Source organism: Engraulis encrasicolus, chromosome 4 (genome assembly GCF_034702125.1).
Source record: "Engraulis encrasicolus isolate BLACKSEA-1 chromosome 4, IST_EnEncr_1.0, whole genome shotgun sequence".
NCBI classification, from domain to species: domain Eukaryota; kingdom Metazoa; phylum Chordata; class Actinopteri; order Clupeiformes; family Engraulidae; genus Engraulis; species Engraulis encrasicolus.
This window is the reverse complement of record NC_085860.1, coordinates 8,442,022-8,468,773: the sequence shown is the minus strand read 5'-3', so window position 1 is coordinate 8,468,773 and position 26,752 is coordinate 8,442,022. Positions and strand designations below refer to the sequence as shown.

Below are 26,752 nucleotides of genomic sequence, written 5' to 3'. Positions count from 1 at the left end.
GACTAAAGCACGGTGAGTTTTGTAGCTACAAATTTCTATGTCTTGAAATTTAAAGTGATGGACACAGAGAAGATCCCCTTTGTCATGTATGAAAATTGCAGTTTTCTTGGTCAAAAGGAATACTTACAATTTGATGGTGGTGGTAAGTATTCATAAAAATGTAAGGGGCAGCATGAATTCTGGAAATAAACTGCTACAAATATACATAGTGCACCTTTAACCCCATGCTCCAGGTGGCAGGGTGGTACCCTGTGTGGCAGCCACTGCGGTGTGTGAATTGGTGAATGTGAGGCATACAATGTAAAGTGTTTTGAGTATTCGAAAGAGTGGAAAGGTGCTATATAAATGCAGTCCATGCCATTTACCACACAGCTTCAGTCCAAAAAATCAGAATATCATGAAAAAGTTTATTTGTTTCCATGATTTAATCAGTAAACTTTTTGCACACATAGTAAAAACTGCAAGAATGCATTAAGCATGAATTAATTATTCTACCATAGAAGACTCAATAGACAAAATGAAATGAAAGGTATTTATTAATACACAGGGAGGCAACATTTCTCTTTGGCGCAGGTCCCCGACCTGCAGAATATAATTTGTAAAACGGGGGGCTCATATCCTGCCGATGATGAGGCAGGGGCGAGGCCTACCCCCATTACAGGACAGGGACCAACTGGTGACGGTGGCTCATGGGTGAAGCGGACCAGGGATACAGGACATCGGGAAACGTAGGTTAGGGTTAGGGTTAGGGTTAGGGTTAGGGTTAGGGTTAGGGTTAGGGGGTTAGGGTTAGGATGGGGTCCAAGGAGACGAAGGTCGCAGGAGATGCGGTCCAAGGAGACGTAGGTTGAAGGAGACGGGGTCAAGTCAAGTCAAGTCAAGTCAAGTAGGTTTTATTGTCAATTTCTTTACATGCACTGGTCATACAAAGAATTTGAAATTACATTTCTTGCTTTCCCATACAGACATAGACTAATCTAGGTAAGGACATAGACAGTATAGACATAGACAGTACTTATACATGGACTTAAGACAGTATGGACATAGACAGTGCTCATACAGACATTTAAAGTGCAAGACTGGACAACAGAAGACTTGTAGAGGACATACATTAAGAGGTATTTGTTGTGCTTTTGTGCTTTTCCTAAAAAAAAATGGGTCCAAGGAGATGGAGGTTGAAGAAGATGGGGTCCAAGGAGACGGAGGTTGAAGGAGACGGGGTCCAAGGAGATGGAGGTTGGAGACGGGGTCCAAGGAGATGGAGGTTGAAGGAGATGGAGGTTGAAGGGGATGGAGGTGGGGCGTCGGCGTCTGCTTACTCTGAGTAGCAAAGAGCGGAAACAGACAAAGACTTATAAAACCAAGGCGTAGACATTCTATTGGCTGAAAGCTGAGGATAAGCGAGTGACGTGGCGGGATTCCCCATGTCCTGTATAAATATCTCTAGCTCAGGAAAGGGCAACTTTGATGATGAGGGCCACATTTTTTTTTTTCCATCGGAGGGCCATATGACCATGGATGTGGCTGTGGAACTCGCAGATGAGGTGCAGTTGGTTGCTCATTGACTGTGCTGATATTGTTTTGGCCAACAGTATAATTACAGTAGATTTTTTTAATCTTGGCATGATTATTATTATATATATATATTAAATTATGTTTTATCTACGGGCCGCACTGAGTGGGCATCCTGTTGCCCACCTCTCCATCCCTGCTTTAGATTTTAGATCTTCAGTCGGACTTCTCACACTCCTGTGCAGTAGGTGGCGGTAATGCAAACACATTGTTCCTCGCCAAGAAAGATGAAGAGAGACGGGGTTACAATTTGTGTTCACTTGCTGAACATCAAGCTGGATTTGTTTGATTGTTTTCTTTAAACATGCCAAAACAGAGGATGGGCAGCCGCTACAGAAGAGAATGGGAAGCAAAACGACCATGGGTTAGAGCGGCCAGTGATCCAAAGAAAGCGTTTTGCACAATATGCCAGAGACGTGCGCTCAGGGTAGGCAGGGTAGGCACTGCCTACCCTAGGATAAATTTCTTAAAAAATAAAAAACTAACACATGTTTTAAAAACTATTCTTGAGAGTTCACATGCATAACAAAAACATTAATTTATAAATTAGCTGTTAAAAGTAGGCTACAGTAACCGGAGACCGATCAAAACCCCAAGTTATCGCACGAAGCAAAGCGCTCAGGCTTGGACAGGTTGCCATGGGAACGCGTCGCGCAGCATTGAGTTCTTCAGCGGAAGCGGAAGCATGTAGTAGATTGTAGTCTTTCATGTTAGCATTTAAGGACGTCCTGGTTCCTATCGGCTTCCGGCCTCCATTGGGAATGAATAGGGGTAAATTTCAAATAAGCTCCGAGTGCAAGCACGCGCTTAGCGAACCCCCGCAAACTGTCGAGGGTGTTAAAAATAGGCTGTAGGTATGACATGGTTGATCATTTTGTGTCAAACTTCGACATAAATACGATGTTGCGTCCATATGCTAAACCCGGAAGCTTTTGGCGACTACAGAAACGGCGCCAGTATCTAACGGCATGTACGTGCGGAAGGTTGTACCCATGGCAACCAAAGGAAAGTATGTAGTTCGGAAGTTTTAATGATCAGAAAGGGGTTAGCAATATTGAATTATAATCGTCATGATTTAACATGTGAATACACCAACATGATGATACGATCCGTTCCACTAATGAGAAAGGGATGCGGGGACACGCTAATGTTCGTTGTTGCCGTGCAACTTATATTTTTGCCAAACCTGAATCTCTATGGCGTTTTGCAATGTAAAAAATCGCCAGGGAACCGGTAGTCCAAACGCCGCATACAAGTTGACGTCAACGCTGAAGAGCTCTATTGGCTGGTAGGTGAAGGCTCAGCTTTCGAATGCCAGGCAGAGCCAGGGTAGGCACGCTTTGACTCTGCCTATCTTGCCCTCAACGCTGTCAATGTAGAAGTTGGCGCATGCGTATTATCTATCACAGAGACTGTCAATGGAGAGCAAAAGCAGAGCTTTTCGCGATGGCGGGAATACTTAAGCCAATCACAGCTGCCAACATGAAAAAATTTTACAATTCAGGAAGCCTTCGTGCTTAAAGTATGATAGCAACAACAGCTAGCAAGCTACGGCTTGTTCAAACTCTAGCCGTACAGAAAACATGGCAGTCTTTGGCGTTTTGCCTTTATTACAAAAAAATCCGAGAAGTAGCAAGAAAGATGGTTCAGATGACAGGCAATAGCTGAGCCGTTTGCAATCGCTGCATTGTGGAAATATTCAACATCAGATGGGTAGCAGCTTCAAGTAGTTTGAACACACTGGGACAAAATATCTTCATCATGTCAACCACCCCGGGCTTTTAATGGAACTAACTTGCATGGAAAACATACTCGTGATTCTGCTTTAAGGTAAGATTAATCTAATTATTAAGCTGTGGGTAGCCAAATTTTAACATGAACATGCTCAAGTTTGTCGTGGTGCCTTTTGTTGATGGGTCAGGGAGGTGTTGACATTGAAGATTGGTTGTGCTGTGGACACGAATAGACTGTGTGTGTGTTATTGGAGGCGAGATTGTTTTTTGAGCGTACGACATGACTTCATTTTCCTAATTTATTATGATGATGACTTAATACACGATGCGTGAGGTGTGTGGAGCCTGTTAGCAAGTTGACGTGCAGCTGTGTTCTTTTGAAGTGCGCTGTGTACGAGATCAACGTTGGGCTCGAGTGACTGGGTGCTCACCGCACTCAGAAATTGACTTGATTTGAAACACCTTGCACAACCGTTGCTGAAGTGTTTGAGAATACAATCACGCACAAGAATGAGTCTCAGAAGTGTTTTCGTTGGTTTACTCGATGTAGGCCTACCAGTATTTACTGTCTGAATGCACCGCCGCTCATGTTTGTTGAGTTCGCAAGCAACCCGCCCCCTTGCCAACTTTCCTTCTTGTCTGCGAGTGTTTGATTAGCAGCACAAAATGCGTCAACGAAGCAGGAGCTGTTTGGTTTATTGCTAAATGTTCGTTTCCCCTCACATGCTATGGTGTGATTCACAGTTGGTGAACTAGACATTTTATCTTCTAAACAAAGTAGGCTACACTGCCACCCTGCATCCTCCATGTGAAACACCCTGGCATTTGCAACAGAATAAACAGAAGAGGAGCAAAGTCAACTGCTAAAGCCAAAAGTTAAAGCTTTCCCCCCAAAATGCTGTGATGTTGTAGCTTTCTAAATTATTGTAAAATGTAGGCCTACAGGTCCTTAAATGTGTACAGAGTAGGCTATGGGTCCTTGAGCTACCAATTTGGCAATTTGACAAAAAAACAAACAAAAAAGTCTAGCTGGCCTTTTCAACAAATTGAAATTATGCATTTTCACTTATTGTTTCAGATGTAAGGTCTACAGACAATGTCCAAATGTCTAATAGTTTAGCCTATTTACTTATTTAGTTATTAGAGCTGTGGTGGCTAAGCACTGATGGCATTTTATCTTATAGCCTACTTTATATTTACAGTATTTAGAGAAACATAGGCCTACTAATTTGTTGCACATTAAAGACCTTATCAGCATACTAGGTGAATAGGCCTAGTTGCCGATCCAAGCCATACTATTTGTTCAAAGTTTTTAGTCTTTTATAAAGGTTTTTAGCTGATAGTGACTCTCCAGATTTGGTTAAAATGCAGGAAATTGCATCTAAGAAATACATTTTTTTCTGGGGGAGGACCCCCAAACCCCGCGCTAAAAAATACACACAAAAAAAATATTTTCTATATTTACTGCCTACCCTACCATACCCCTCACTGCACGTCACTGCAATATGCTGTCGAGAAATAACAATTAACCACGGTGGCTTGAATGATATAATTCGCCATGAAGCAACAGGCATACACAAAAACGCTAAGCGTTCTGTTGCTCATGGTGAGCCTGTTTATTTTTCACTTGGCTACATTAGGCTACTTTACACCAAGGGGGAACATGAGCATTAAATAGGATTGAGGAAGTGGGCTATGCCCTCGGTTTATGAGAGAGCTGAATGAACATCCTAATGAATGAACATCCTAATGCAAGAGATGAGGGTACCTTAAATGGAACTTATTTAATGTTTTATGTGCTTCTTCAGCTGAGATATTTAGGTCTTAAAGGAACAGTCCACCATGTTTTCGATACACATATTGCAGCATGTCATTCACGAATGTGCACGTCATTTTTGTGTATTGGCATTGCCTAGTTTAACAGTATAACCAATTTAAGCAATGCAAGTCTAGGGGAACAAACAAAACATTCTTAAATGTACTTATAAACCTTAAAATTAATGTATAATTCACCAAAGTCCTAAACAGCTATTTAATCCCGTCCTGTGATCACTTGTAGCTTGATGCTAATGTTCCCATTTACTTCCAGTAATTATGCTAAGCTATGCTAATAATTCTGATTCAATAAATCTACGTAGGCTACTGAAAACACTGAGGAGAAAAAGATACGCACATTCATGAATAATGTTTGGAAATACTGCAAATATAGGAAAATCAAAAAGTGGGTGGACTGTTCCTTAGGACAGAGGGCACCTTTTCCCAAAAAGGGCTTAGGGAGCATTCAGGAGGCATTTTATGCAGGCTAAAATGGGTTAAGGCACTGTAGGCCTACTGAACAGTGTCATATAGCTTAGAAAGAAGAATTGATTGACTTCATTTCATTCTATTCTTTTTCTTTTTTTAAAGCAGAGCACTGTAACCAATAGCCTGTAAAATAACTAAGTCGCTTCAGAGACTGTCTGTATTAGGAGACAGAGCAGTTCAGAAAGCGCCCATAGAAATGAACAGGGGCAGTTTGTTATGCCAATATTGGCATCAAGAGCCAATTGCTTGCTGAGCTGCACTGTAATTTATCCAATCACATTGCTGCACGACTCACCTGGCCTGACTAATCTGAAATTGCGACCCTGAGGCGTAGCCATGATGGCCGCCGAGTGAAAGGACTAAATGACTTTGGTCGCTTTTGATAAAAGTGTAAGCTCATTGTAGGCTACTGATTTAATCACAGTAGGCCTATTCTATTTATTTAAATCCAGTTTTAAAAGCTGGATTCTAGAATCCCAAAATATGTCAAAATACACAAATTAATATTTGAAATAGTTTAAAAAGTGGGTCATGAATCTAAAATCTTTGAATGTTTAAGCTTAACATTTTTGGCCCTGCTGTGGCCTATCGGTAGCACTTCGCCGGCGACCCGGGTTCGATTCCAGCCCGGGTCATTTGCCGATCCTTCCCTGTCTCTCCTCCTCTGTACTGTCAGAGATAAAGGTAAAAGCCCAAATATATATGTGTGTGTAAAAAAAAAAGCTAAGCATTTTTAATGGAATTAGCGATACATATTTCCATGATAAAATGTGTCAACATGTTTTGGGAACATAGTGTTCATCATCAGGCCAATCTACTGGTCTCTTGAATACTTGTTGTAGATCTGACGTCTTCCTTGCGTATGTGGGTCCCACCTTTGAGGCTACTGTCAGCGTCCATTTGGCAAGTGGTCCAGCAGCGCCAAGTCGAGTCCTACAACAGGGTGGAGGAGTTTGTTTCTATTGTTTTGGAGTTGGTCCCTGACCTACTAAGCACTGAAGAAAGGATTGAACTACTTCTTGGACTGAGAGCAAAGGTGAATGAGCACAACACACAGTGCAGTGAAGCATCATGGTTTTTGTAGTGACCTGACCTCTAAGTCTAACTATTTTTCAGTTTGTTTTAGAACTATGTCATGATGATGATCCACCAGTAACACTTCAGATGATGCAGCCACATCTTCAAAGCATCTCAAGGATTTCTGAAAGGTCCTTCAGTGATGATGAGGTAAGACCTGTTTGAAATTGGCAGTTTATGTATGTCATTCATGGTTTCAGTTTTGGTGTAGTCAATGTATCATCTCGGTTGTGATGACTGGCTTGTTCTGCTCCGAAGCAGATGGGCAAGACAGTAGATGCTGCTGTGAGGAACTGTGTGGATCTCATCCAGGCCCTTGTGAAGAGCCCTGAGTATAGAAGACATTACTTCCAGGTGAGGATGACAATGTGACACACACGCTCTGGTACATGGAAACCTTTGACATTTGCTCTATTATGACAACAGTGAGGTATTTAGCTCATCATCACAACAAAAAGCCTTCAAAGTGCTTCAAATGTCCCACCCCACCTTAAACTAGCGAGCCACAGGCATGTTTAAGAGAGCTTGACTGTAAATGCTAAATGCAGTTTATGTACAGAAGCATTAGCGGCAACCAGTTTTTACCAGCAATAACTTAACATGTAGTTGTTTTGAAATGGCAATAATATACAAAACATTATACACTGGTCCAAACGAGAAGGCATGCACTGTAGCTAGAATTTAATAAAATCAATTAAAAAAATTAGTTAGGAGTGTCTCAAAAAGCTTTTTTTTCTTTTATTGCCAACATGTTCCTCTGTCGTTGTCTTAGGACATCTACCCATTGCATTATGGCCAGAGATTTGACACTGCTCTGCAGTCTCTGGTGGAGGAATTCCTGATAAGATTGGAAGTGTTACTACCAGTGCCAAGCTTCTATCAGGTATGCATTCAGAAATAATCAGTGAAATCTCAGCCAAACATACAGTATGATTTTATGATGCTTGTGTCTTCTGTTTCTCTCTTCTAATTTCTTTTTTCCTGGTGATCCAGCATCTTTTACCCGACAGGGGTGCTAGGAAACGTATCTGTGATGTCAAGGGTGTGTTTGTAGTATGAATAATGCAATAAAAATATAAAGATATAAAATAGGCAACATAAAATAAAGTGATGACTTTCAGTACAGGTGCAGGATTCAAGTATTCACTGAACAGGTAGTACAGCTCAGGTAGATTAACACAGTACTGGAGAGACACACACACACCAATTGGGGGTCCTTAGTGTCCTAAAGCGTCTTTCAGATGGCAGCATGCATGGTGAACTGAAGAACTTGTGACCGGGGTGTGAGGGATCTTAAACCCATTTTGATTATTGATATGATTGTATTTGGCAAATTTTATATTGTCTGATTGTGTGAACACACATTGGGGAGATAAAAGGTCCGTGCACCGTGGGCGTGTGAATCATTTGACTACCAAAATCTCTCCTGGTTGATTTAAATAAAGTACATAGGCCTAAAGAAAACATCTAACACTGTGCGGTCCGGTTCTCGATTCTGATTGGCTGATAGCTGTGGTCAATCGAGCGTAAACCTACACCTTCCAGATTCTATGCGCGTCCAAGTTAGACCAAGCGCATCTACGTCGGTAATGAGAATATTTCGCCGTTGGGGTAGGGCGTCTGCAAGAAGAGCATATCTTTGCACCATCTGTGGTTGGGGTATCAGTGTGATGGCAAAGACATTTCATTCCTGCGGTGTTAATCGCCTCCTTGTCCAGTTTTTTTGTAGCGAGTGTGTGTCTGGCAGCGCGACGCACGCATGCACACCGAGTAACGTTGCCCGGGGTAACCACAATCACTTCAACTGCAACGGATGAAATTAATTGTTATTAAAGCGTTTTTAAAGAAATTTGGTCAGCGATTAAATGTAACAGCGTCGTGCGGGAGTCGTGTCCCACTCCCCTTGGCCGTTATCAATTGAGTACAACCCACGGCCTCTCGTGGCTTATTGCTTAAACATCCAGGCCTTTTTGACAGCGCAGTTCTTCTGTCAGAGAATTAAAAACCAGACAGTAATGACCATGGCTGCTATAATAGCGATATTGAGTCCACTGATTTAGATTTGATTGGCAATGAGAATGAAGTTGAGATGGAGATACCTGACAGTTTGTCAGCATCCAAGACGTTAAAGAGAGGCATATTGAGGACATTGATTCAAATTTGATTGGAAATGAGGATGAAGTGGAGAGAGATAGGGGACTGTTCGTTATTAATTTTCGGGGTCGTCGGAAGAAAATAGGGGAGAGTTGTGTGATTTTTTTTTATTGCTGCGGGGAGGGTCACCAAAGTTTTTAAGCTCGCTAGGGGGTCATTCAAATATGTTTGGCCCATTTATTAAAAAAAACATTCCAAAGTAGCCTACCTTGTTTGTATATGTTTCGATGTAACATAGCCTCAGAAACTCCTCCCCTTTCGCTAAAATTGATCACACCATCAGACCCCTGATGTGTTTTGTTGTGCATTTTTTGATGACGTCGCGGGGAGGGTCATCAAAGTTTTGAAGCTCGCTAGGGGAGGGTCATGCAAAATTTTACGACCAAGGGTGGACATCTTCCGACGACCCCGAAAATAAATAACGAACAGTCCCAAAGCCCTACCTGCTGATCCCATAGATAGAGGCAGGGCCGTAACCGTAACCAGACATTTTCAAATACACAGCAGGTCAAATACTTTGTGTTGTACTGTATACTGTACATTTAGAATGCTCAAATACACCAGAACTGAATTTGCATGAATCAGGCACTAATATTAACTCATTGTGTCATTGAGCAGGAGAGTTGTGTCTAGTACACCAATTTCATACTGGACCCCGTGAAAAAGCACAAGATTCTGAAACGGCGCATCATTCATAAAAGCCTCAATATCTCCATTCCATGTTGATTTTGGCCGATACCGGCCTTGGTTTAGCTCACAAATAGCTCGGCAATGAAAGCACATATACCGGTAGACACACGATTTTCACTCTCTAAGAGGTGAAAGTCTTACCTTTCAAACAAGCCATACCATGTTTCTGTGGCCCTATCACACAATATGCTGTGACTGTACAAAAAACACCTACAAGTGGTTTAGAACGCTGGGAGTCTACACCGGCTCTATCTCTCTCACACTCTCACTCACTCACTCACTCACTCACTCACTCACTCACACACACACACACACACACACACACACACACACACACACAGAGCTTGCATAACTACACAAATACACTCGCCTCCAAAAGAGTTGTCGCCTATCCATCTGTTTGGAATAACAGCTAATAACCTGACTTTCAATTAATCACTTGGCTTCAGAAGTCACTCATATGAAATCTACAACCCTCCCGAATGAAAATGTATGCACAAAAATAAATTTCATGCACCAAAGACAGATTGACCCTTTATTGAACACAGACAGGGCAGATTTTCACAAGACAAAAGTTTTGTCACCTATGGAACATAATGTGAAAATGAGCAGATAAGTCACTTCAAAACACTTCAAATACGCAGATTGGGTGTCATACTTAATCACTGAATCACTCTCACCTCTCCAGAAAATCGACTTTGGCCTTAGGTGTATGTTTAGGGTCATTGTAATCATGGAAAGCAACACAATGAAAATCAATGGAGTTCAATGAGAGATGGTGACATATTCGCTATTCGTAAAGCAATACATTTTTAACTTCATGATGTAATCAATGATAAAAGCCCTCACACACCAGCAGCATGCATGCAGCTCCACATAAGAGCTGTATCCCTCCCATGTTTAACAGTCATGTGACCAAAGCACTAAATTTGATGTGTAGTAGCTAGGCCTATTTATTTGGCATCTACTACACTCAATTATTTGGTAAATGGTGGTTTTGTTGATTTTTTGTGATTATTTTTCCATAAAATATGCTTATTATTGTGTCCTGTTTCACAGTCATGTGACCTATGCACTAAATTTGACCTGTAGTAGCTAGGCCTATTTATTTGGCATCTACTACACTCAATTATTTGGTAAATGGTGGTTTTGTTGATTTTTTGTGATTATTTTTCCATAAAATATGCTTATTAATATGTCCTGTTTCACAGTCATGTGACCTATGCACTAAATTTGTTGTGTAGTAGCTAGGCCTATTTACTTGGCATCTACTACACTCAATTATTTGGTAAATGGTGGTTTTGTTGATTTTTTGTGATTATTTGTCCATAAAATATGCGTATTATTATGTCCTGTTTCACAGTCATGTGACCTATGCACTAAATTTGATGTGTAGTAGCTAGGCCTATTTATTTGGCATCTACTACACTCAATTATTTGGAAAATGTTGGTTTAGTTGATTTTTTGTGATTATTTTTCCATAAAATATGCTTATTATTATGTCCTGTTTCACAGTCATGTGACTTATGAGCAAAATTTGACCTGTAGTAGCTTTGCCCATTTATTTGGCACTACACTCAATTATTTGGTAAATGGTAGTTTTGTTGATTTTATGTGATTATTTTTCCATAAAATATGCTTAATATTATGTCCTGTTTCACAGTCATGTGACCTATGCACTGAATTTGATGTGTAGTAGCTAGGCCTATTTATTTGGCATCTACTACACTCAATTATTTGGTAAATGGTGGTTTTGTTGATTTTTTGTGATTATTTTTCCATAAAATATGCTTATTATTATGTCCTGTTTCACAGTCATGTGACCTGTGCACTAAATTTGATGTGTAGTAGCTAGGCCTATTTATTTGGCATCTACTACACTCAATTATTTGGTAAATGGTGGTTTTGTTGATTTTTTGTGATTATTTTTCCATAAAATATGCTTATTAATATGTCCTGTTTCACAGTCATGTGACCAAGGCACTAAATTTGATGTGTAGTAGCTAGGCCTATTTATTTGGCATCTACTACACTCAATTATTTGGTAAATGGTGGTTTTGTTGATTTTTTGTGATTATTTTTCCATAAAATATGCTTATTATTGTGTCCTGTTTCACAGTCATGTGACCTAGGCACTAAATTTGACCTGTAGTAGCTAGGCCTATTTATTTGGCATCTACTACACTCAATTATTTGGTAAATGGTGGTTTTTTTTATTTAATGTGATTATTTTTCCATAAAATATGCTTATTATTATGTCCTGTTCCACAGTCATGTGACCTATGCACTGAATTTGATGTGTAGTAGCTAGGCCTATTTATTTGGCATCTACTACACTCAATTATTTGGTAAATGGTGGTTTTGTTGATTTTTTGTGATTATTTTTCCATAAAATATGCTTATTAATATATCCTGTTTCACAGTCATGTGACCAAGGCACTAAATTTGATGTGTAGTAGCTAGGCCTATTTATTTGGCATCTACTACACTCAATTATTTGGTAAATGGTGGTTTTGTTGATTTTTTGTGATAATTTTTCCATAAAATATGAATAATAATATGTCCTGTTTCAAAGTCATGTGACCTATGAGCAAAATTTGACCTGTAGTAGCAAGGCCCATTTATTTGGCATCTACTACACTCAATTATTTGGTAAATGGTGGTTTTTTTTATTTAATGTGATTATTTTTCCATAAAATATGCATAATATTATGTCCTGTTTCACAGTCATGTGACCTATGCACTAAATTTGATGTGTAGTAGCTAGGCCTATTTATTTGGCATCTACTACACTCAATTATTTGGTAAATGGTGGTTTTGTTGATTTTTTGTGATTATTTTTCCATAAAATATGCTTATTAATATGTCCTGTTTCACAGTCATGTGACCAATGCACTAAATTTGATGTGTAGTAGCTAGGCCTATTTATTTGGCATCTACTACACTCAATTATTTGGTAAATGGTGGTTTTGTTGATTTTTTGTGATTATTTTTCCATAAAATATTAATAATATTATGTCCTGTTTCAAAGTCATGTGACCTATGAGCAAAATTTGACCTGTAGTAGCTAGGCCTATTTATTTGGCATCTACTACACTCAATTATTTGGAAAATGTTGGTTTAGTTGATTTTTTGTGATTATTTTTCCATAAAATATGCTTATTAATATGTCCTGTTTCACAGTCATGTGACCTATGAGCAAAATTTGACCTGTAGTAGCTAGGCCCATTTATTTGGCATCTACTACAATCAATTATTTGGTAAATGGTAGTTTTGTTGATTTTATGTGATTATTTTTCCATAAAATATGCTTAATATTATGTCCTGTTTCACAGTCATGTGACCTATGCACTGAATTTGATGTGTAGTAGCTAGGCCTATTTATTTGGCATCTACTACACTCAATTATTTGGTAAATGGTAGTTTTGTTGATTTTTTGTGATTATTTTTCCATAAAATATGCTTATTATTATGTCCTGTTTCACAGTCATGTGACCTATGCACTAAATTTGATGTGTAGTAGCTAGGCCTATTTATTTGGCATCTACTACACTCAATTATTTGGTAAATGGTGGTTTTGTTGATTTTTTGTGATTATTTTTCCATAAAATATGCTTATTAATATGTCCTGTTTCACAGTCATGTGACCTAAGCACTACATTTGACCTGTAGTAGCTAGGCCTATTTATTTGGCATCTAAGCTTACTACACTCAATTATTTGGTAAATGGTGGTTTTGTTTATTTTTTGTGATTATTTTTCAATAAAATATGCTTATTATAATGTCCTGTTTCACAGTCATGTGACCTATGCACTAAATTTGATGTGTAGTAGCTAGGCCTATTTGTTTGGCATCTACTACACTCAATTATTTGGTAAATGGTGGTTTTTTTTATTTAATGTGATTATTTTTCCATAAAATATGCTTAATATTATGTCCTGTTTCACAGTCATGTGACCTATGCACCCAATTTGATGTGTAGTAGCTAGGCCTATTTATGTGGCATCTACTACACTCAATCATTTGGTAAATGGTGGTTTTGTTGATTTTTTGTGATTATTTTTCCATAAAATATGCTTATTAATATGTCCTGTTTCACAGTCATGTGACCAAGGCACTAAATTTGATGTGTAGTAGCTAGGCCTATTTATTTGGCATCTACTACACTCACTTATTTGGTAAATGGTGGTTTTGTTGATTTTTTGTGATTATTTTTCCATAAAATATGAATAATATTATGTCCTGTTTCAAAGTCATGTGACCTATGAGCAAAATTTGACCTGTAGTAGCTAGGCCCATTTATTTGGCATCTACTACACTCAATTATTTGGAAAATGTTGGTTTAGTTGATTTTTTGTGATTATTTTTCCATAAAATATGCTTATTAATATGTCCTGTTTCACAGTCATGTGACTTATGAGCTAAATTTGACCTGTAGTAGCTAGGCCCATTGATTTGGCATCTACTTCACTCAATTATTTGGTAAATGGTAGTTTTGTTGATTTTATGTGATTATTTTTTCATAAAATATGCTTAATAATATGTCCTGTTTCACAGTCATGTGATCTATGCACTGAATTTGATGTGTAGTAGCTAGGCCTATTTATTTGGCATCTACTACACTCAATTATTTGGTAAATGGTGGTTTTGTTGATTTTTTGTGATTATTTTTTCCATAAAATATGCTTATTATTATTTCTTATTTCACAGTCATGTGACCTATACACTGAATTTGACCTGTAGTAGCTAGGCCTATTTATTTGGCATCTACTACACTAAATTATTTGGTAAATGACTGTGAAACAGGACATATTAATAAGCATATTTTATGGAAAAATAATCACAAAAAATCAACAAAACCACCATTTACCAAATAATTGAGTGTAGTAGATGCCAAATAAATAGGCCTAGCTACTACAGGTCAAATTTAGTGCCTTGGTCACATGACTGTGAAACAGGACATATTAATAAGCATATTTTATGGAAAAATAATCACAAAAAATCAACAAAACCACCATTTACCAAATAATTGAGTGTAGTAGATGCCAAATAAATAAGCCTAGCTACTACACATCAAATTTAGTGCCTTGGTCACATGACTGTGAAACAGGACATATTAATAAGCATATTTTATGGAAAAATAATCACAAAAAAATCAACAAAACCACCATTTACCAAATAATTGAGTGTAGTAGATGCCAAATAAATAGGCCTAGCTACTACAGGTCAAATTTAGTGCATAGGTCACATGACTGTGAAACAGGACACAATAATAAGCATATTTTATGGAAAAATAATCACAAAAAATCAACAAAACCACCATTTACCAAATAATTGAGTGTAGTAGATGCCAAATAAATAGGCCTAGCTACTACAGGTCAAATGTAGTGCCTTGGTCACATGACTGTGAAACAGGACATAATAATAAGCATATTTTATGGAAAAATAATCACAAAAAATCAACAAAACCACCATTTACCAAATAATTGAGTGTAGTAGATGCCAAATAAATAGGCCTAGCTACTACAGGTCAAATTTAGTGCATAGGTCACATGACTGTGAAACAGGACATATTACTAAGCATATTTTATGGAAAAATAATTTAAAAAAAAATCAACAAAACCACCATTTACCAAATAATTGAGTGTAGTAGATGCCAAATAAATAGGCCTAGCTACTACACATCAAATTTAGTGCCTAGGTCACATGACTGTGAAACAGGACATAATAATAAGCATATTTTATGGAAAAATAATCACAAAAAAACAACAAAACCACCATTTACCAAATAATTGAGTGTAGTAGATGCCAAATAAATAGGCCTAGCTACTACACATCAAATTTAGTGCATAGGTCACATGACTGTGAAACAGGACATAATATTATGCATATTTTATGGAAAAATAATCACAAAAAATCAACAAAACCACCATTTACCAAATAATTGAGTGTAGTAGATGCCAAATAAATAGGCCTAGCTACTACAGGTCAAATTTAGTGCCTTGGTCACATGACTGTGAAACAGGACATATTAATAAGCATATTTTATGGACAAATAATCACAAAAAATCAACAAAACCACCATTTACCAAATAATTGAGTGTAGTAGATGCCAAATAAATAGGCCTAGCTACTACACATCAAATTTAGTGCCTTGGTCACATGACTGTGAAACAGGACATATTAATAAGCATATTTTATGGAAAAATAATCACAAAAAATCAACAAAACCACCATTTACCAAATAATTGAGTGTAGTAGATGCCAAATAAATAGGCCTAGCTACTACACATCAAATTTAGTGCATATGTCACATGACTGTGAAACAGGACATAATAATAAGCATATTTTATGGAAAAATAATCACAAAAAATCAACAAAACCACCATTTACCAAATAATTGAGTGTAGTAGATGCCAAATAAATAGGCCTAGCTACTACACATCAAATTCAGTGCATAGGTCACATGACTGTGAAACAGGACATAATATTAAGCATATTTTATGGAAAAATAATCACATAAAATCAACAAAACTACCATTTACCAAATAATTGAGTGTAGTAGATGCCAAATAAATGGGCCTAGCTACTACAGGTCAAATTTAGCTCATAAGTCACATGACTGTGAAACAGGACACCATAATAAGCCGATTTTATGGAAAAATAAGCTTAAAAAATTCAACAAAACCACCATTTACCAAATAATTGAGTGTAGTAGATGCCAAATAAATAGGCCTAGCTACTACACATCAAATTCAGTGCATAGGTCACATGACTGTGAAACAGGACATATTAATAAGCATATTTTATGGAAAAATAATGACAAAAAATCAACAAAACCACCATTTACCAAATAATTGAGTGTAGTAGAGGCCAAATAAATAGGCCTAACTACTACAGGTCAAATTTAGTGCCTTGGTCACATGACTGTGAAACAGGACATATTAATAAGCATACTTTATGGAAAAATAATCACAAAAAATCAACAAAACCACCATTTACCAAATAATTGAGTGTAGTAGATGCCAAATAAATAGGCCTAGCTACTACACATCAAATTTAGTGCCTTGGTCACATGACTGTGAAACAGGACATATTAATAAGCATATTTTATGGAAAAATAATCACAAAAAATCAACAAAACCACCATTTACCAAATAATTCAGTGTAGTAGATGCCAAATAAATAGGCCTAGCTACTACACATCAAATTTAGTGCATAGGTCACATGACTGTGAAACAGGACATAATAATAAGCATATTTTATGGAAAAATGATCACAAAAAATCAACAAAAGTACCATTTACCAAATAATTGAGTGTAGTAGATGCCAAATAAATGGGCCTAGCTACTACACATCAAATTTAGCTCATAAGTCACATGACTGTGAAACAGGACACCATAATAAGCCGATTTTATGGAAAAATAATCACAAAAAATCAACTAAACCAACATTTTCCAAATAATTGAGTGTAGTAGATGCCAAATAAATAGGCCTAGCTACTACACATCAAATTCAGTGCATAGGTCACATGACTGTGAAACAGGACATAATAATAAGCATATTTTATGGACAAATAATCACAAAAAATCAACAAAACCACCATTTACCAAATAATTGAGTGTAGTAGATGCCAAATAAATAGGCCTAGCTACTACAGGTCAAATTTAGTGCATAGGTCACATGACTGTGAAACAGGACACAATAATAAGCATATTTTATGGAAAAATAATCACAAAAAATCAACAAAACCACCATTTACCAAATAATTGAGTGTAGTAGATGCCAACAAAATAGGCCTAGCTACTACACATCAAATTTAGATTTTTGGTGACATGACTGTGAAACAGGACATATTAATAAGCATATTTTATGGAAAAATAATCACAAAAAATCAACAAAACCACCATTTACCAAATAATTGAGTGTAGTAGATGCCAAATAAATAGGCCTAGCTACTACACATCAAATTTAGTGTATAGGTCACATGACTGTGAAACAGGACATAATAATAAGCATATTTTATGGAAAAATAATCACAAAAAATCAACAAAACCACCATTTACCAAATAATTGAGTGTAGTAGATGCCAAATAAATAGGCCTAGCTACTACAGGTCAAATTTAGTGCATAGGTCACATGACTGTGAAACAGGACACAATAATAAGCATATTTTATGGAAAAATAATCACAAAAAATCAACAAAACCACCATTTACCAAATAATTGAGTGTAGTAGATGCCAAATAAATAGGCCTAGCTACTACACATCAAATTTAGTGCCTTGGTCACATGACTGTGAAACAGGACATATTAATAAGCATATTTTATGGAAAAATAATCACAAAAAATCAACAAAACCACCATTTACCAAATAATTGAGTGTAGTAGATGCCAAATAAATGGGCCTAGCTACTACAGGTCAAATTTTGCTCATAGGTCACATGACTGTGAAACAGGACACAATAATAAGCATATTTTATGGAAAAATAATCACAAAAAATCAACTAAACCAACATTTTCCAAATAATTGAGTGTAGTAGATGCCAAATAAATAGGCCTAGCTACTACACATCAAATTTAGTGCATAGGTCACATGACTGTGAAACAGGACATAATAATAAGCATATTTTATGGAAAAATAATCACAAAAAAATCAACAAAACCACCATTTACCAAATAATTGAGTGTAGTAGATGCCAAATAAATAGGCCTAGCTACTACAGGTCAAATTTAGTGCATAGGTCACATGACTGTGAAACAGGACACAATAATAAGCATATTTTATGGAAAAATAATCACAAAAAATCAACAAAACCACCATTTACCAAATAATGAGTGTAGTAGATGCCAAATAAATAGGCCTAGCTACTACACATCAAATTTAGTGCATAGGTCACATGACTGTGAAACAGGACATATTAATAAGCATATTTTATGGAAAAATAATCACAAAAAATCAACTAAACCAACATTTTCCAAATAATTGAGTGTAGTAGATGCCAAATAAATAGGCCTAGCTACTACACATCAAATGTAGTGCCTAGGTCACATGACAGTGAAACAGGACACAATAATAAGCATATTTTATGGAAAAATAATCACAAAAAATCAACAAAACCACCATTTACCAAATAATTGAGTGTAGTAGATGCCAAATAAATAGGCCTAGCTACTACACATCAAATTTAGTGCTTTGGTGACATGACTGTGAAACAGGACATATTAATAAGCATATTTTATTGAAAAATAATCACAAAAAATCAACAAAACCACCATTTACCAAATAATTGAGTGTAGTAGATGCCAAATAAATAGGCCTAGCTACTACAGGTCAAATTTAGTGCATAGGTCACATGACTGTGAAACAGGACACAATAATAAGCATATTTTATGGAAAAATAATCACAAAAAATCAACAAAACCACCATTTACCAAATAATTGAGTGTAGTAGATGCCAAATAAATAGGCCTAGCTACTACACATCAAATTTAGTGCATAGGTCACATGACTGTGAAACAGGACATAATAATAAGCATATTTTATGGAAAAAATAATCACAAAAAATCAACAAAACCACCATTTACCAAATAATTGAGTGTAGTAGATGCCAAATAAATAGGCCTAGCTACTACACATCAAATTCAGTGCATAGGTCACATGACTGTGAAACAGGACATAATATTAAGCATATTTTATGGAAAAATAATCACATAAAATCAACAAAACTACCATTTACCAAATAATTGAGTGTAGTAGATGCCAAATAAATGGGCCTAGCTACTACAGGTCAAATTTAGCTCATAAGTCACATGACTGTGAAACAGGACACCATAATAAGCCGATTTTATGGAAAAAATAATCACAAAAAATCAACTAAACCAACATTTTCCAAATAATTGAGTGTAGTAAATGCCAAATAAATGGGCCTAGCTACTACAGGTCAAAGGACACAATAATAAGCTGATTTTATGGGGGGAAAAGTTTTTTGGGGTTTTTTCCAATATTGTTTATTATTATGTCCTTTTTCACAGTCATGTGACCTGCGAGCTAAATTTGACCTGTAGTAACTAGGCCCATTTATTTGGCATCCACTACAACCAAGTATTTGGATAATGGTGGTTTGGTTGATTTTGTGTGATATTTTTTAGGCTTGTTATTGTGTCTTGTTTCGCAGTCATGTGATATATGAGCTTAATTTGACCTGTAGTATCAAGGCCAGTTTATTTGCCATTTACTAAAACCCCAGTAATATGATAATTGTGCTTTGGTTGCTTTGGGTGATTCGCGAACAATTGATGTGGTATTTGTTGACGGTCCCTTACATGGAGCATAGAGGAAGCGCAGCGGGCGAGTCGCTCAACAACGATTTTGAGCCATAATTTGTCAACGGGGAAAGGTTTGAAGTTGTGCATTGATATATCCATACAGCGTGAAAAGTAGATGAGACTACACCAAGCAGTCTTGTCGTATTCGTGCGTGAAACCGAATACGGAAACATTTTTTTCGAATATCAAGCGAATGTCGAACGTCCGGCTAAAAAAACGCCGGTCTTGGAGTCCGAGTTGGTAGTTAGTCGGCGTGTTACTCTCTCCGCAACTAATGCTACTCCTCCACCAAGTAGAACACCGTTTACAGGCATCTCCATACTGGCATTCTTAATGCGAAATCTCCCCTGAAGATCATAATGTGATGTTGTTTAATCCATTTCGTGTTAGTTATGCTAGCGACTGGACTTCTTTATGGAGCGTTCATGCGGGGTATCAGCTGCATCAAAATCTTCAAACATGTTTTTAAAACTACCGCGTCTGTACTATCTGTGTCTGCGCGCGCGTTTTCGTTCACGCATGGTCTTCTCTATGGGATGTACTATATTTATTTTAGGAGCAACGTACGAATGAAAGGGTTGAAATCCATACTCGTCGCCTACATGTGCGGCATTTTTATCATTTCGTTTCCATAATAATTTTAGGCACATAACGCGCTCGCGCCCTCCGCAATTTAATATTGCACTCCAACCAACTGTATCGGGCTAAATCATTTAGCCATCCACTCACTGCTTCAGGGATGGCGAAAGCTTTCAGATCGCTCTGGCATTTAGGCACGTCTACAGAAGAGAGATCTGGGATCCCCAAGCTAACTGTATTTTGGTTCATCTATAGCTGCATCATCCTCTACTCGCGCAGACCCTTAGTGCTTCGTGCATCTTCGTTACACTTCGTGAATATACATCTGCGTGAGAATCAGGTTATCCTGTCGGATGGTAGGCCTATGGGTAATAAGGCTAACTGTGGGCCTGCTTTTTGAAGGGAGAACCTCTGCGATTCTGGAACCTGAAGTCTGTTGGGCCTAAAGCCGTGGCTTTTTAAAATAATTTCGATGAGAACTCTGTTTCATCGCAGCATATTTTAGAACCATCATGTTGCACCACTGACATAGCCTATTCAGTAGCCTATCGATGATGTGCGATTCTAAAGGTAGTTATTACGAAAGACTCCACTTGCCACCTTTCCGGGTGGTACTGCACTGACAGCGCCACTAGGTGCACTGCAGGCATAGCACTGGTGAGTGGGGAGGCTGCATGTAAAACCTATGATTGCACTCCCGACGCTTGCGTTTACAATCGGTTGTCAAGTGACGGCAATTTATTTTAGGTGTTCCAGTTATGAAAGTAGGTGTTCCCGGAACCCTCTGGAACACCTGTAGCTACGCCACTGTTTCTTAGTCTGCTTCTATTCATGTCAGACTCATGCAAATGCAGTTCTGGGGTCCTACCTTGTCACTAAAAAGGCACACCAAGTTATATTAAAATCCGAGTCCGCCGAGTCCCAAAGTGTCTGATTTCATGAGAAATTTCCCTTTTTTTTCATTTTTCATTTTTTATTTTTCAATGAACATACCCGCAGACAGATGACCTAAGCTATTTTTTTAATCCTATATCTCAACCTGCTACAGAAACTGAGAAATGAAGGTTTAAGTAAGTGTTCACAATTGTTGTTCAGTTTTTCTGAAAATCCATGCTCAGGTTTTTGGAGCCTGTGTACAGAAAGTCACATGTGCATAAACTGGCCTTTTCATCAGGCACCTTCAGGTCAAAATGGGTTAAGGGTGTTTATTGCTCTATTTGTGAAACGTGTGATGGATCTCCTCAAGTGTCGGTAGTTGGCTACCAATGATCCTCTGAGACGTTTTAATGATGCACTGTAACATCTTGCTGTAGTCTCTACTCTGTATGGTGGATAGTTATTTGACAGCAAGTCACACAATCGTAGGTACAGGGTGTCACTCTGAAAAGTTTTTTTTCTTGCAGGTTGCCGCTTGGTTTGGTGTAAACTCTTTGTTCCTGGAGAATTATCTTCAGGTGGTTCAAGACCCAAAGCCCCTTCATGAGTTCTTAGATCACTGCATAAATTTGACAGATCTGAAATCAGGTCAATTCATGGGTAAGTGCTATTAATAACCTACAACAACAACAACAAATATATACAGTATACGGCAGCTTTGTCAAGGTTGTTTTTTTCACATGTATTCTTTCTGGATTTGCAAGTTGTACATTTTAAAAACGCCTTACGCTGAACAAAGCTAAATCTGTCAGAACGTTTACGAGTTTTAGATTATATTTCTATTCTTCTATAAAAACTGATCCCACCCCCACCCAGACTGCTCTATATCCTCCAATCCCTGCCTCATCTGTCGACAACATCTTTTTTTTTTTAAACTTAGTGCAGTGGTTTTCAAAGTTTGGGCTGGGGGCCGCTAGATGGGCTGCGGCAGGTTGACAGGAAAAAAGAAGTAGTAATAAGTAGTAATAGTAATAAGTGGAAGTAAATGGGCAGCATTAGCATTAGTGGCTTGATGCTAATGCTGCCCATTTACTTCAAGTGTTTATGCTAAGCTATGCTAATCATTCTGATTCAATAAATCTGAGTACTGAAAACACTGAGTAGAAAATTTTATGCACATTCATGAATAATGCTTGGAAATACTAGCCTGATAAACCAGCCTAAATGTGAGACCGGAGTAATTTAGTCTAGCCCCGATGAACGTTACCTCGGACGATTGCTGATGAGAACAACCTGTTGTTTTTTCAAACCGTGCCGGCTCTCTGACCAATTGGCGATCTTTGCCGTTGATATGCTTTCCCAGCGGTGTTGCAAGCTTCATTGTCAGTCCCTCAAAACCCTGCCCGCTTTGATTCAAAACAAATCTCTGCGATGTAATTGGTTTTTCCAGACTCAGGGCACAGTGTTTAAAACGTTCTCAGATCCGAGGCCAGACCCACTCGCAGCTGAAAAATGTCGGCGCCCAGCGGGTGGCGCTGGTTTACCAGGCTATGGCGATACAGCAAATATGTGAAAATCAAAAAAGGGTGGACTGTTCCTTTAATCAGATCAGGGAGCACTGCCATTTGACATGGCTACAAAAGGGAGTTAGAGAAGCGTTTTTCCCCACTAAAGTCTTTTTCATGCTCTAGAAACGCATTGCAGTTCAAGGACATATTGTTTGCCAATGTCTCCTTTTAGGTTTAATCAGAGTTAAGGAGAATTGATAGAGAGCAGACATGTGTGGCATAAAATTAGGATATGGTATGATGTATCAATTTATTGTAATGGATCCTTCATTTTTATGTATTGTCCTAGGGTCCTCATCACTACCCGTCATGGTCAACACTATTCTCTCCACACTCTCTGAATCTCCTAATGTTCAAGCAGGCCTTAGTGTTTGTGTAAAAGAGGAGAAATGCTTGCCATTGCTTCATGAACCCCAAAGTTCTGAGAACAAATCAGAAACACATGGCGACTCAAACGATGAGGACTGGAGTGGAGGTGTGGATAGAGGAGACCCACCGAGAGACTCGGATGAAGGACAGAATGACACCAGTCAACACGACCAACAGAGTGATTCAGAGCAGAGCAGCCAAACACCATTCAGTGGAATAGAAGTGAATATGACCAATACATTAAATGGTGAGTCTTTCCTTTGTAAAGATCTTGTTATACAGAGTACATATACTCACCGGCCACTTCATTAGGAACACCTCTCTAGTGCTGTGTTGGACCCCCTTTTGCCTTCAGAACTGCCTGAACTGTCTGCAACAATACTCGGGTAGGCTAAGGCATTCCAACAAAGATAAATTGGTACTAATTGGCCCATATTGTGCTAAGAAAATATCCTTATGCCATGATATCTCCAGCCTGAAACGTTGATGTAAAGGTAGGGTTGACCCATGTTTTCATGCTGTTGACTCCAAATTCGGACCATTCCACCTGAGTGTTGCAGTAGATATCAAGACTCATCAGACCAGGCAACATTTTTCCGATCTTCTAGCTTCGTTTATGGTGCGCCTGGCCAAATTATTGCCTCATTTTCCTGGTCTTAGCTGACAGGAGTGGCACCAAATGTGGTTTTCTGCTGCTGTAGCCCATTTGCCTCAAGATTTGATGTGCTGTGTATTTGGGAATTTTCTTATGCATACCTCGGTTGTAATGAGTGGTTATCTGACTTGCCTTTGTATCAGCTCCAACCAATCTGGCCATTATCCTCAGACCTCTGCCATCAACCAGGCATTTTTGCCCACAGAATTGCTGCTCACTGTATTTTGTTTCTTTTCGCACCATTCTTTGTAAACCCTAGAGATGGTTATGTGTGAATAACCTAGTAGATCAGTCTTTTCTGAAATATTCAAATCAAGCCTTTCGGCACAAATAGCCATGCCATGTTCAAAGTCATTTAAATAGCCTTTCTTCCCCATTATGATGCCCGGTTTGAACTGCATGAGATCATCTCGATCATGTCTACATGCACAAATGCACAGAGTTGCCACCATGTGATTGGCTGATCAGAAATTTGCCTCAATGAACAGTTGTAACAGGTGTTCCTAATGAAGTGGCTGGTGAGTGTATATTAGTTTATTATTGAGTATATGTTCATGAAAAGGTCAAATGTGGCGATAGGCAGCATAGTTGCAATGAGCAGCACAGTTGCAATGCCTACTGGCAACCATCTTACACAGCGCACCTTTTAAAAAGGAATCGTGGAAGCACATGTATCATTTTGGTATCACTTTCTCGTAAGCACACACAGCTACTATTAACGCAACACTCCACCTTATTTCAGGAAACTGCTTTATCTGTAGTTAAATGTAGTATTTTTTACATGGTATTTTTCTCTGTTTTTTCAATGCCTAGTTTGACAGTATAGGCATATTACATAGCAACGGAAGTCTATTGTACCAAATCAAATACAAATATTTCTGATAATTCACCATAAAAATAGCTAAAAAATATTACACAGTGCTTTTAAAATGAATGTAAAATTCAAAAAATCATTCAAAATCATTTGTGGCTTGATGGTAATGGTACCATTCACTTCCAGTGATAAGCTATGCTAATAATGCAAATATTTGCAAATCGAAAAAGGGGGACAGTTCCTTAAAACCAGGTTATGGGTTTCCTGTAAAATGCTTTCTTGTAAAATGTACCAGTAGTTGTTTTTGCATTTACACGTTTATAATTCATGCTCTGTAGGTGCTGGTGGGCAGACTGTCAATTGCGCAAACGAGGGGAAGGACCCACCATCCACAACAGAAGAGAATGCGTTGCCCCCCACAGTTCAAAGCAGCTTGCACAAGGTGGATGTCTACCCAGCAAAAACACATTATGGTGCATGCAGGTGCACCAAATGTGGCAAAGTCTACTTGAATGAAGGTTGGCTGAACAGACACAAGAAAATCCACAAACAAAGGAGTTCTGATTTTGAGAAGGCTGTAAAGAACAAGACTAAGGAGAAGGACCCGCCGTCCACAGGAGAGGAGAATGCATTATCCGCCTCTGTACAAACCAACGTAGACAAGGAGACTGTTAACCCTGAGAGGACGGATGATGGGGCATTTCTCTGCACTGAATGTGGCAAAGTCTATTTGTTTGAAAAAAGTTTTAAGCGACACAAGAAATCCCATACAGTACAGAAGAATGTATCGCGACAGAGTGGAACTGCCACCACAGCACACAACCAGCCAGACAAAACCCAATACAGACAACCAGCCAGACAGAAAAAAGAAAGGCCATGTGACGGTACACCTCGATTGTATGCATGCTCCAAATGCGACAAAGTCTATATGCAGAAAATAAGCCTGGCAAATCATAAGAAAATTCACACCGGAGAAAGACCTCATGAGTGTTCTCACTGTGGCAGGACCTTTACAGTGAAAGCAACCTTAATTGCACACATACGAACCCACACAGGGCAACGACCCTATGAGTGCTCAATATGTGGAAAGCGGTTTATACAGTCAACAAGTCTTGTTGCTCACAAGCGAATACACACTGGTGAGAAACCTTACTTGTGCTCTTTCTGTGGTAAAGGTTTTCCCTCCTCAGGAGCATGTTTGATTCACACACGGACTCATACTGGAGAACGTCCGTACAAATGTGAATTTTGTGAGAAAACTTTTACAGTGTCGTGTCATTTGAAAATGCACAGGAGACTCCACACAAAGGAGAAACCATACTCCTGCACTTTGTGTTCAAAGCAGTTTCGTTTGCAAGGTGCCTGGAAGAGACACATGCGGACACACACAGGGGAGAAACCATATGAGTGCTCAGTGTGTGGAAAGAAGTTTTCAGAGCAATCCAATATGAAAATTCATCTACGTGTTCATAAATGATATCTGGGTCTACCAGCAACATCCAATATTACCTGTACTGGCCATGAAATAGCCATAGTTGCATATTTGGCCATACATGTAAATAAACAAACAAAACCAGCAACATCCTGTGTTAAGGCAGTTGTTATTAAACTGTTTTGTACTTTGCATTACATCACATATTGCATTGCAATTTACTTTTGTTTTAGCATTGCTACCATAATTGTCCATTATCCCTGTGATGTGTTGTTAAGTGTTTGTATGTGTGAATGAATGTGAAAATACGTGCATCAATAAAAGGACCTGTGTACCTATGTCCTGATATGTTACCTGTTACCTGTGTAATGTAGTGTGGATACTGGCAAATAAATGATACGATTATAGTGTAGTATACAAATACAGTTTGTCTGTCATATGCAATATTTCACTCAAATATACTGTGTGGAATAAAAGTGTGTAAAAGAATCCAAAAGGGTTCCTTCTCAATATACCGCATGCAATGTAACGAGAACTCAATTCTTGTTTAATATACAGTACAATCAATGGGTCCCCCTCTCTCCCTGAGTCCGGGAGAACC

At 38.2% G+C, this 26,752-nt stretch overlaps 1 protein-coding gene across 3 annotated transcripts; it reads left to right on the top strand.

Annotated features, from left to right (window-relative positions):
- Positions 1–1,780: 1,780 nt before the first annotated feature.
- LOC134446676 (zinc finger protein 154-like) lies at positions 1,781–26,558 on the top strand. 3 transcript variants are annotated; one of them, XM_063195988.1, is made up of 9 exons: positions 1,781–1,981; positions 4,815–4,911; positions 6,452–6,645; positions 6,726–6,836; positions 6,945–7,040; positions 7,459–7,569; positions 21,841–21,973; positions 23,243–23,497; positions 25,058–26,558. In XM_063195988.1, the coding sequence occupies exons 1-9, from the start codon at positions 1,877–1,879 to the stop codon at positions 26,194–26,196; spliced, it is 2,241 nt and encodes a 746-aa protein (XP_063052058.1). In that variant the 5' UTR covers positions 1,781–1,876; the 3' UTR covers positions 26,197–26,558. The 3 variants fall into 3 exon arrangements, with proteins under 3 accessions (XP_063052058.1, XP_063052059.1, XP_063052060.1); XM_063195989.1 differs by lacking the exons at positions 1,781–1,981; positions 4,815–4,911 and adding an exon at positions 4,939–5,069 and having other exon boundaries at positions 23,171–23,497; XM_063195990.1 differs by lacking the exons at positions 1,781–1,981; positions 4,815–4,911 and having other exon boundaries at positions 6,558–6,645; positions 6,736–6,836; positions 23,171–23,497.
- The last annotated feature ends 194 nt before the right edge of the window (positions 26,559–26,752 follow it).

Bases quoted from the DNA above. Each gene is read 5' to 3' on its own strand.
- LOC134446676 (XM_063195988.1), top strand. From the start codon at position 1,877: ATGCCAAAACAGAGGATGGGCAGCCGCTACAGAAGAGAATGGGAAGCA. The intron at 1,982-4,814 runs CAGAGACGTGCG...ACTGCAATATGC, and splicing joins AAGCGTTTTGCACAATATGC to TGTCGAGAAATAACAATTAA. The intron at 7,041-7,458 runs GTGAGGATGACA...TCGTTGTCTTAG, and splicing joins ATAGAAGACATTACTTCCAG to GACATCTACCCATTGCATTA.